The sequence below is a fragment of the Falco peregrinus genome, chromosome 5, assembly GCF_023634155.1.
Source record: "Falco peregrinus isolate bFalPer1 chromosome 5, bFalPer1.pri, whole genome shotgun sequence".
Taxonomy (NCBI): Eukaryota; Metazoa; Chordata; class Aves; order Falconiformes; family Falconidae; genus Falco; species Falco peregrinus.
In genome coordinates, this window is record NC_073725.1 from 8,702,133 (window position 1) to 8,714,664 (window position 12,532).

Here is a 12,532-nt window from a genome sequence, read left to right on the forward strand (position 1 = left end):
ACCGTAGAGAGATATGCAAATAAATATTTTTTTTTCCCCTAAAGCTATGAAATGAAGGGAAAACCAATAACTCTGTACCGCAAAGGATAATCATGACAGCCAAACTTGCCTTTCTTCTGCCTAACACATCTACATATATATATTCACCTCAGGTACAGAAGTTACGTGAGTCCACAGTTACGTGTGCTTGAACGTAACTTAGATATCTTTAGGATGACATTGTGTTATAAAGTACAAGAGTGTTTAACATGAACCCAGATGATGCAAGTTCATGACCCCATTTGCTAAGCCACATTTCATTTCCAAAATGGATTTGCCTAAAGTCAATGTCTGCCCAGCATAGCCTATTTTGCCTAAGTAGCCTACCAGTGGATGAAAACAAGTAAAAATCAGTTCTCCTGTTAGTTTTCTGGAGCTGAGTAAACCAAGAAAGCTGAATTTATAACATGTAAAGTGAAGTCCAACTAATTTTTTGTAATTCTCCTCTTTGTCTTTTCATTTGCCTTGAGAAGTGGGTGCTAGAAATGTATCACTATAGCTGTTCCACCAAAGGCACAAGCTGTGTCCTATTCACAGGTGATACTCTTGGGTTTGCTCCATCTTTGTACTAAGCCCATGCTGACACTCTGCTGTGAGAAATCTCTTTCAGTGTCATTGTTTACCAAGCCAGAATCTCCCCTTCTACAGATGTCTTTTTCCTTCTTGAGTCTTAGATGCGGTTTGCCTATCAGATAGAGATATTTGACCCATTTTATGTTTGGATTTGGATTGGCCACAGTCATCCATCATTTTTGTTAGAAACTACCATACCGTTGTGAACTGAATCAGCCAGGGTGAATCCTCTAGAAACAGTGGTGTTTGTAAACAAACGCATAGTAACATTTTGAAGCTGAGCAGACCACCAGGTTTGGCTTTTGTTTTATGTGTCCACATATTCTGGTTAATGTGAACCTTCAGATTATGATGATACCAGATGAAATAATTTGACTACAGCTAAGTATTCTGCAACAATCAACTAGTTTCATAGCTGTATCAAAACCCAGTAATTTTCTTAGCAAAAGACAGTATTGATTTCATACCTTTCATAAACTTAGAGCATTACTTACTTTAACATGTTATTATAGACATTTAACATATATGCTAGAATGATCTGCTTTTCTTGTGATTAGCATATCTATTGTTTTCTGGATCACGACTTCTAGTGGACACACCCCCACCCCCAAATTACTAAAATTATCATGCCAAATTCCACTTCCTTGGCATTTCTCCAACTTTCTGAGATTTTTATGAGAAGTTAATACTGGTGATTCAGAACGTGGCTTTCAGTAAGTTCCATTTAGAATATTAGGTGGAACTTTGTCTTCAAATATCTCCTTGAAATGTCTAATGCCTCCTTTGTTACATGGTAAGTTTCTATTGCTTTCTATTTCTATGGCTACAGCATCATTAAGAGACAAGTGGACTATAATATTCTATACAAGTATTCAGTTTTGTTAATAATTTAAACTTAATTAGGTTTTTGTTCTTACTATCAAACTTGTAATTTTGATAGTCACTGATCTTTTCAACATCAGTTAAATTTTCTGTGTTATTTTGTATCTTACAATTTTGTGAGGGTTTTTTGTTTGGTTGTTCTGATTTTTTAAAGAAGGCTTTTTTTTTTTTTTTCTTACTTAATGTCCTGAATATTAATTCACACTTAAAATTTGTTCCAAACCTGCACGTTGATAAAGCACTTGGGGTCTTCCAAATAGTTTCCTTTACACTTCTAAGTGCACATCTTAGATAATGTCATATTTTCACGGTGTCAATGTATGACAAGATCATGTTTTTCAGATCAAAACAGTAACTGATTTTTAGTCAAAAATAACTTCCTCAGCCCCCCATTAAAATATACTGCAACACTAATTTATCCAAATTGCCACAGAACATCTAATTCCATGTTGAGTAGGGTTTTTTTAGAAAATTTTAGACAATTTTATTGTTAAGTTTATAGAACAGCTCATATATATCTGAAACTCAAGGCAACCATGATGCTATGTTTAGTATCCTACATAATATGACTAGATATTTTTCAGTAACTGCCTCTCATTTTGTGGACATAAGTTGTCCTTGCAAAAAAGCATACATTAATTGTTTGTGCCTGTTTCACTGCCAAAGTAAAACAGCCATAAAAGTGAAAGGATAAAATATAGCTGAAAAATAATTTCTACTCTCCACATTGCAAAACTTGAAAATAGTACACATAATAACAATATGTTTTAGAACTGGAGCTATTAACATTTCTTTGCTATAAAATTTTAAACGTATGCAATGGAATTACCCTTTTTAAAGAGTTAACAATATGTATATGAAAAATATGCATCTGGAAGTGAAATTGATTAAATGTGCATTTGTCTTACTACATGTTAAATGAAAGTCTAATTAATATTTTACAGAAGCTGATCTACCATATAAGTGCTTCTCTGATTATGTTACAAATGCTTTAAGAAAAACTCTAGGGAGATGAAACTTTGAAACCCAGTTGGAGTTTTTTCAGTTAAAAGGAAAAAATATCAAGTATATATAACGAAACATGACTGTTTTATAGAAGCTATGAACTTCATTAGATCCTTTTGTGGTTCAGAGCATTATCTAACATAACATAAATTCACAAAATGGGTATCTCAATACAAATCTGAGTAGAACTAATTGAGATGGTAACACTGACAATTTTGTAAAATATTATGCCAACGTTTGGCAGTGCTTTAGGCAAACATTCTTAGACCTTGTGCCCCAGAAATGTAGAACTGTTTAGCTCCAGTTCTTCATAGCTTCCATCATCACAATGTGCAAGGAGCACATTACAGCAGACATGGAGGAAAGCATCTCTACATGTACACCAAAAGGAAAGTAAGTTTGATATTGCTGTTATTAAGATGGAAATGCTGTCATGGATAGTGAGTGACCACAACAGGTCTCCTGCTCAAACCTGGATAAGTTAGTAATTCATCTGAGTGTCAGCTACTCTATTATGTTTAAAATGAAGCGTAAGCAACTGGGTAAAGTTAACAGGTGCATGGATTTAATTTTCAAACTCCTTTGGAAGAACAATATCATGAACTCTGTTGTACGACTCCAAGAGTCATTTCTTCATGGATTGTGCGGCTGCTCTATTTGGGTATGTATGTTCATAAGGCATGAAAAAGATGTTGTTATAAAATATTAGATCTGCCTGGTCCAAATGTAGATGGTGCTAGCCCTAAGAATTTGAGTCCTGTAGGTACCACTCTCCAATGCTATCCTGGTATAGTGACAGTCAAACAATTTGCATTTGTAATGTTCTTTTAGTACCAAAAGATTCTAAAGTAAAATTCTGGAAATAAAAAATTGCTGTAATATAGACTAGTGGCAATCCATGCCCTCTCAATGAGGCAGCATTTTCCATTGAGCTTTTATAATGTGTCAGATTGTTTTATATCAAGTTGATTTACTCATTAAGATGAACATGGTGAGATGCTTTTTCTCTTGCTCTGCTTTAGAATGCTCTTCTTTACTGTAAGTCTATGTAATGGATGTCCTTTATTATGCTATCAACATTGTTGAAAAGGTGCCATTTCCAAAGTTTTTTTAAATTCAGAAGTAACAGCACACCAGAAAAAAAAAAAAAAAAAAAAAAGGAAAAAAAATCCAAAAACTGCAATAAAAAAGAGACAAAACATGGGAAAAGGTGAAAAACATTGTCCTTAATAAAAGGCAAAGTTCAGGAAAGGGGAAAAATACCTAACAAAATAGAACCTAAAAAAATTTGGCTCATTTAAAGAGAGCTGCATAAATGTGCACTTATTCCATTTTCAGTGTACATGTTCTCTATAAACATAAGGTTTCAATTTTCAAAATTTTGATTTTCAACTAAGTCATGGGGGGGGAAAATCTTTTAATGCTCATTTTTGCATTTTGCTGTCTAGGAGGTTGTACAAAATCTTGCAAATGGGACAAAGCTCACCTGCTACTCTTTATGGCTCTAGTGGCAGCAATGCTTTTTGTGTCATATTCTGGAAAATCTATCCTTCAGCTTCACTTTCTGAGAGAAATCTGTTCACACATGCTGGTCTTTGCAGACATTTCTCATACAGAGAATGAAAAAATCAAGATCAAAAGTATATCAGAAATTAAGCATTCATTCTCATGAGTGAATAGTAGGAAAAAAGAGGTTTTAGGCCCCTAGAAAAGCAAGAGCAGAAGAATGTGTTACTTCTAGTAATCCTACTGCTGCTCACTTTATTTCTAACTTGATTTGCATTAGAACCAAGTCACAATACTAGTACGGTTTAATGTTCATTATGTTTTAATTATAAAGAGATAAAATTTGAAGTATGCTTAATTCTTAGGGCTTCATAGCTTGCTTTTTTCCCAGGAATGTGCTGAACTGGAGCAGGTTTACACAGCACACTAGCTGTGAGGAAAGGAAGTATTTGCATCCAAAGAGAAAACACACCCTTTTAATAGATTGAAACTATGAAATATATATATTCTGTGTTTGTTTCCATTTGCAAGGCAGACATCATCTTCCTCTAACTTCATCCTGCTAGCGTGAACAAGAGCCTGAATTTCATTTATAGTTTTCCATTGGCATATATAGCTTCCATTTGGCATTTCTGTCTCCCCTTCCACAGAAGCTGTAAGAAACAGCTGTTTGGATAGCAAACACTTCCCAAACATCTGCACGCTCTGTGCTGCGGATGGTGCAGAGCCAGCTGCTGCAACCTTCCTAGAAAAGCAGCGTGCAGAGGAGGCAGCTGAAGGTGCATATTCTTGTGCTCATCATGTAGCAGACAGAAAGGTGCTGCCATTTCTGCCATAGACAAAGGCAGAGGGCACAGGGAATCCACTTCCCTCCTTGTAACACTTAATAATAGGCTACCTAGATTACAAATAACACAGCTGACAAGTCTATTACACACTGGACTAGCATCTAGAAAGCTGCCTTTCATAACTTGGATATTAAAGAAAGTCCACTGGCTTTCAGGCTGCCACATCATCACCCTGCAGTTGTTATTTTTTAATGAGAAAAAGACAATCACGCTCTGAATGTCTTCCTAGCACTTGGGATCACTTATTTCTCTTTTATGAGATGGTCTTCAACATGAGGCATTACAATTTGCAAGGCAGCAGGCTAATTATCTTGCTGTAAAACACCGGCCTTGATGGATGACTGCACTCATTTCCGACATTGTAGAAGTTACACAAGTAGTTTTCACTAATGTTCGTAGAAACTGGGTGCGTAGCTCCAGGACAGATTATAGTCTTTGTCTTGTAGGACATGAAAATAATTGAGACTCTCTTGTCAAGACCTGAGCTTTTCTTTGGACGTTAACATGTTTTGGCAAGACGTGTCAAAATTATATATCATATTGGAATACATTCATCCTGGAATGTTACATAGGAACATACGAAATGCACCAGCCACCAAGCAATTCATACCACCTTCGTGATCTCCACCATAGCTCAAATTCTTTTTTTTTTTCTTTTTTTTTTTTTAAGTGAGTTCAGCACTTTTCTTTGATAAACAAACAGTTATTCATCTGGAAAAAAAATGACATTTGTTCCCTATACCGACAGTTATCACTAAAAGACTGCTTCAGTTACACATTTTAAATATTTGATGATTTTTTTCACCTGAAAAGAAACATAAATAATTTTTATGCACAGCTATCCTACTGTAGTTTTTCATTGAATTTATTTTAAAGAGCAATGTGTGGGGGTTGGGTTTTTTCTCAGTCTCCCTTTGTAATCTGTGATTTTAAAATGTTTAAAATGGTCTTTTAACTCCTTACAAAGAACAGCTTAGTGCATCGATTACATTAACTCTATGTATGTGGATCTCTTACCACTATATTTTATTTCTTTCTGTATTAGATTCTTCATCTGGGTTTTGCCATATATAAGAAAAAAAGTCAGTCTTACGGTGGATTCCTGAGGTTATTCCCAGGAATCAAGAGATCGCTGTCTCTGATTCTGTTTGTTCTCTGTCAAGCAGATATTATTTTAAATTTCCGAACAACATATGTCAGCAAGTCTGGCCAAGTTATATTTGAAGCAAGATCTATTTGTATCCACTACGTGACTACCTGGTTTATCATTGATTTAATTGCTGCACTTCCTTTTGATCTTCTTTATGCTTTCAATGTCACTGTGGTAAGTACTAGCCTGTCTTTTTTAATTGTTCTTTGTTCAAAAGGGGTTTGGGGTTTTTTTTGGTTTTTTGGTTTGGTTTGGTTTGGTTTTTTCCAGATGTGAAGACTAAAACTGAATGAACTAAAATATTGTGACATCTTTTTCAGCTTTGTAGCATGTTTTCACATTTGATGCGGAAGGAAGGAATACAATGTAAATGTACATGATAACTTGACATGCTGGGTGTCAAAGTGACCATTCATCACCATGAAAGACACATATCTACCATTTTTTTGATTCAGTTATCCTTACTTTGTAAACATTGCACCTACATTAGATTCATTTTTACTTACTGTGCTAAATACAATGCCTTATGGCTTTTGCTCTCTTAATGCTGCATAAATTCAGTCCTTAGTTTTTCAAGACTCATAAATTGTTACTGTGATAAAGTAAATGATTGTTATGGTCAGTACAGTCATCATTCTTTATCTAGCCAGGAATCTTCTTTCCTTTTACCTCTGGGCATTCTAGAGCATGATAACTAAGTTTTGTGTGTTCTAACATCTATTATTACAATTGGCATTAACTTTGGCTTTGGTTTCAATTCATCTTTTTTAGGAATATAATGACAAAATGCTTAAGACGCTTTGAAAAATGTGTGGGTCTAACATCTGGTCATCTCACAATTATGATGGGTTACATCTGTATTGGTTTACTTATGCTAAAACAAAGGCTTTTCTTCTGATAGCCCTATTAGATTTATTACAGTAAGAATCTACTAAGTAAAGATACAAGAAACAAAAAAACCTCCCAAAACTCCAAACACTTCTTCCCCTCTGAATCAGAAAGTTTAACTTTTGAAAAAAATGTTGACAGAGATTTGTCAGTTTGGTGGATTTTTCACATAAGAGACAGGTTTTTAAGCTGTCCACTTTCTAATTCTCAGAATTTTGATCTTTTTATGAACAAGATGCACTCAATCTCATTAATTTGAGATACAGAAACGTACATAGATGATATGATAAACACATATCAGAAAAAAATATAGACAAACGCTAGTCAGCAAGCCTCCCATGTAAGGTATCATGTTTGATTTTATAATTTAGTTCCATTTCCTTCAATGATCTTCCTCTTCTCCATTTGTTACATTAAGAACCATCAATCTGATGTCAGTGCAGTAGCTTTTAAAACCAGTTAATTGTTCCACATGCTTCAATCACTGGTTGTTGGGTTTTTTTGTAACTGGTGGGTAATCTATTTAAATACATTACTAACTCAGTTTACCCCCTACACTAAAACCAAACAGCCAGCATAACTGTGTTGGTTTAATTTCCACTAAGAATTTTTCATTGAATGAACCAGGTCTGATCTCTTCCTTTAAGGAGAAAATTAAAAAAACCCAAAATTAATCTTTTCCAATTTAAAAAAAAAAGAGAAAATACTGATGTGCTTTCCATACTGAATTCTGGAAAATAAAGTATTTTCCAATAATTATATTTACAGTTAAAAAAGTCACAGTATTAAAAACGCTACTTCAATATGATTAATACACACCTCCTGTCTGTTTTAATTTTTTCCTTAATAAGATTACTAATATGGTGACTAAGAACATCCAGTGACACCGAAATGTCCCTCTATTAGTAGTGGATGCTTAATGAGATAATAAATGATAGATTATGCCCTAACACTAAGCCTAAAGCAGTAAATGGTACATAGCCATGTTGATCTCTAAATTAACGTTGATCAACAGGCATAGCTCCCTTAATTCTCCAAGAGTTAAATATCTTGTTAAACTTTTTGCAAGATCAAATCTTTTTCCTTTATTTGCTTTGGCCCTAGCTACTTTGGTAGCTAGCTGCTATATGGTAAAGGCCACCACAGAGTGAACAGCCAAGGGCCAACCCTCTCTTCCTTCTGGTAACTGAGAGAAAATCCAGAATTTGGGAGTCTGCACCCTGCATTTAGCCCGGAAAACACTCTCGTTTTGTTCTCGCTATGATTCCTCGATGGGAACACAGTGCCTTATTGTATCATATTTCCTGTCATGGCAAGATTTGGCAACTGTTAATATAATCCTCAAGATAACAATAGCTATCAACTGTTTCAAGAGCGGGGGGAGGTATTAATCACATTCCACTGTTTTCAGACTTTATGATTTAATAAGCCATTTCCTCATGTCTGTTCTCAGATTTTCACTCCATCGACTCTCAGATGTTGCCTCAACAGAACGGTGAGAAGGGGCATCAGGGAGCATCACTCCTTTGCTGTTCAGGCCCCAGCACAAAGGCCAAACCTTTAGGGATGCTCTAAATTCTGCAAGCTATAGGTATAGTGCCATACATACCTATGTATGTATGGCACATAAATGTCATCCTCCAGTTGGAGATTTGTGGAGATAGAGTGCGTGAAAAAGGTGTGGAATCTTTCACCATCCTTGGAGATATTTCAAAAGAAGAAAAGTGAAACTGTATAAGTTGGCTCTACTGCCTTTAAACCTCGCAGGGATTCTGCCCTGCCACTAAATGGGTGACTCTTTGGAGGTCTGAGACCTCCGGTACATTCCCGCCTAACCTCAGTGTCTGCTCAGACCGCAACCTTTTCCATCCTTCTATTCATCTGACACAAAGGACCCCTTAATCTGTAGAAATGTGGTGTGACGTGCTGCCAAAGTAAAAACCAGGCCATTAAGCACTAGTTATAATGATTAAATTTGCTCCTCTCTGAGTAACTATTGGTTACAGAGCAAAAGTATCATTTTTGGAGGAAAACCAGCTAACCAACAGATAGAAAGAATTAAAGATCTCTGCCACTAGTAATTTCTTAAAATGTATCATGTTTTCTTATTAATTCCTTTTTGCCATAGGAGGTGATTCTTCCAAGCAGAGAATTTCATCACTAGTGTGTAGCAACTTTATTTCTCAGTACTTCTCAGCACTATGCCATGATTGAGTTTGTGTTAGTTTTAGATAAAAGTCTGCCTCTGTCATTTTGACAGAAAAAGGTTAACCCAGCTAGTCTAAAACGATTAACCAAATGAAACATTTAGATGGTTTTATATCCGTGGGCAAAGCAAATTCCACAGTCACAAGTATGAGTGCTGACTCCTCATTTTGTTTTTCTAAATTTGTGACAGAAAAGAAAGCTGCCTGATGGCATTTCAGATCTTCCAATGACAGATTGGACACAATACAAGAGTGTTTGGCATGACTAATGAGAAAATTCAGTGCAATTATATATGATTAATTACATCTATGTTCAAATTTAAGCAGAAATTATTTTGAAATGAGGCAGTCTTTGGAGACTTTAAACAAGTCTCCGTGTAAAAAAAGAATGTTATATCTGATTTGCTAGTTTTATGTCTGTCAGTGTTCTGTAACTTAATAAAAATGGTCAGAATTTAGTGACAAGTGATAACTGGCAGGGCACAATTGTTATTGTAACAGCCATTTTGACATGTCTTATTTTAAGAATCCAACAAAAAAGTACTTTCACCTAAGTTATCAATAATTGGTTCTGATGTGGTAGAACACAGGCACCCATGTAAAGATGAAAGCACCGATGTGAAGGCCATGGCACCTATGCAATCATTATATATACAATCATTTTATATATGTTTATATATTACTACAACACCTTGAAGAGTCAGTCATGAAGAGGGACCCCTTTATGTTAAGAGTGCAACAGAACCATGTTTGGTTCAAACAAATTGATGAGAGAGAAGGAAAAGAGACTTTGGGAAATACCACAGAAAAGGAGGCAGTTGGTATAGTGGCATGGCATTCAATTAGAATAATTAATAGTTATATGATTGTATTAACACAAACATGACAATTCCTTCAAACATTTTACAGCCTTCTGGCCCAGACTTACAGATATTCCTGTGCTTAAGGCCACAGACGTAACTAATTTCACTGACTTATTGTAGATGACATAAGATGGATAAAAGAAATGCAAGAAGAGAAGACCTTGTACTTGTTTGTGTGCTTTAATGTCAAATCTTATTCCTGACAGCATTGAACTTCAAAGTATTTAAAATAAGTGTCATGTTTTTGTTGATTCTCTTTTTTCCCCAGCTATGGACATGAGGAAAAATGTAAAGGTTCTCCGGGGGGGGGGGGGAGGGAGGGGGGGTGGGTGGGGAGGAAAAGAAATAATGGGCGGGAAATACCATTTGAAGAAGCCTGTAGGAGAATTACTTATGCACTATCGAAACTGTAGTAGCAAAAAAAAAAAAAAAAAAGCTTGCAGATTTTGTTACTATTTTTTTTTTTTACATGTTTTACACCTACTTAATTCCTGAGACTGGAATAAAATCAATGAATTCTTAAGTCTTCATGAATAAATCTAGAACCTCACATTACAGAATTTACCAGTCAATCTGGACCTAGCTGTTAGTGAATGCACACCTATAAAATTAAGGCTTCAAATTATTAATTTTGGTAACAGAAACAGGAATCTTAGCTTCAGGTTATTCTGGATTAGCAAAAGCAAAAGGATGTTTATCAAGCTGTGCTTTATACTTTATTTTGTGCTTTAGACTTTATTTTCAGAGAGCTCATTGCTGTGTTCTGGGAAGGGTGTGGGAAGACGTGTCAAATTTGATGTTATTTTTCTAGCTGATGCATGTATCCTGTATCAGCTACATAGCTAGTAGGCATTAATCCTAATGCCTCATTAATGAAGTGGGAAGAAAAAGCTTACTGTTAATGAAAATTACGCCTATTTAATCTTAAAAAAAATATATAAATATTTGGGATCCTAATCTGCATATTCTTTGCTGACTCTACCCAACAGCTGAAACATGACCCAAGTATACTCTGTGCAAAATTGGGAGCTGTGCACACTCTGGTGTGGATGTAGGTTGGAGGATGCTCTGGAGGGGATGGGGTCATCCAGACACTGCTCACTTTGTGCATTGTTGCATCTCCTTTGAGGCCAGAGCCCTTATACTTCATAAACTGATGTACACTTAGGGTGCTGAGCAGATTAGGCGGTACTTTTGCCATATACACTTGAAAGGCAATAATATTTTAGGTAAGGAAGTTAAGTAGTATTAGGAGTCTTAATACAAGCATTTTCAGACTCTAAACTTACTGCTTTAGAGAGCAGTAAAATATCCCGGGCCCCTGAGCACAGGTTTAAATCCGAGGAGCAAATCTTAGTCTTCACTTATTTCTCTGCTTCCTTGTTCTGAAAAATATCTGCTATATGTTACTTCCTCTCCCAGTCTGAACTGAATTATTAAGCTGATGTCATCTCATACATAATTGAGGCAGGCCTACTGTTTGGCTGTTAGCAGAAAATTAAAATCTTTGTGTGCTTGAAGATGTTTATTTTGTGTTTTTGTGTTGGATTCAAGTGAATATGGGTCAGTTTGACTATTATGTTTCTCTTGTAGAGCAGGGTAGGATCTATTTTTGCACAAACACAAATTTTTAAGTTAAATCCAAAAGAAGACTTGGCTTGAAGAGAAAGACAAAACGAAAGATCTCCCAGTATTTCAAGTTTGTTCAGTTTAAATCAGAAACAGTAAATATGTACGTACACATCAAATGTAAATACTTTTTTTGTATATATAAACTTCTTTTCTATTCTCTGCTGTCTTGAGATTTACTCTAAGCATAATATGCAGCTGTGTAACTGAATGATGGGAAAAAAAAATATAGAGCTTTAGGAGATAGTCCTCTTTCATTGAAACAAGAGAACGGTGTGATGGAAGTCAACTGCTGACAAGTTGTTTTCTCTCCCCGTTCTCCCAGGTTTCCCTTGTCCACCTCCTAAAGACTGTGCGGTTGCTACGCCTCTTGCGTCTCCTTCAGAAGTTGGATCGTTACTCCCAGCACAGTACAATTGTTCTCACGCTTCTCATGTCCATGTTTGCCTTGCTTGCTCACTGGATGGCCTGCATTTGGTATGTCATAGGGAAAAGGGAGATGGAACAGAATAACCCCCTTACCTGGGACATAGGTAAGTTCTTCTTTCCACCATATACATAGATACGTAATATGTTTTTATATGCATACGTATGTGACTATATCAAAACGTATGTATAAATCACTCAGTATTTCCTTTGTTGCTTAATCTTGTACAATTATTTAGTGCTGTTTGTAGAGAAAAGGAAGAGACTGGTGTTCTCAATTTCAGGTCAATCTGAAAAAAAGGATTAAAATGAAATAAAATGGGAAAAGTAGAAAACAAGGAGATTTTCAAGAGTGATTCAATGTTTGGGAAATTGAGGTTCTCAATAGGGGAGGGCTAGACAATCTGTGTAGAAGAGTAGATGGGAAAGTTCATCCTGTTTTTGCAAATTAGGCAAATTCTTCAAGAGAGGAATTCCCTTGAGTGTGCTGGTTATTCCTTAATATACATTGAAACA

The 12,532-nt window shown here is 35.7% G+C and overlaps 1 protein-coding gene across 3 annotated transcripts in view; it reads left to right on the forward strand.

Annotated features, from left to right (window-relative positions):
• KCNH8 (potassium voltage-gated channel subfamily H member 8) overlaps nt 1-12,532 on the forward strand; it is a 195,918-nt gene that overhangs the window by 111,848 nt on the left and 71,538 nt on the right. For 2 of the 3 annotated variants that reach the window (XM_055806728.1, XM_055806729.1), the window contains exons 6-8: nt 6,020-6,177; nt 8,345-8,386; nt 11,916-12,123. In XM_055806728.1, coding sequence (XP_055662703.1) covers nt 6,020-6,177; nt 8,345-8,386; nt 11,916-12,123 — 408 coding nt within the window. The remainder of the gene's footprint in view (nt 1-6,019; nt 6,178-8,344; nt 8,387-11,915; nt 12,124-12,532) is intronic. The other variant, XM_005234661.3, reaches the window with a different exon arrangement.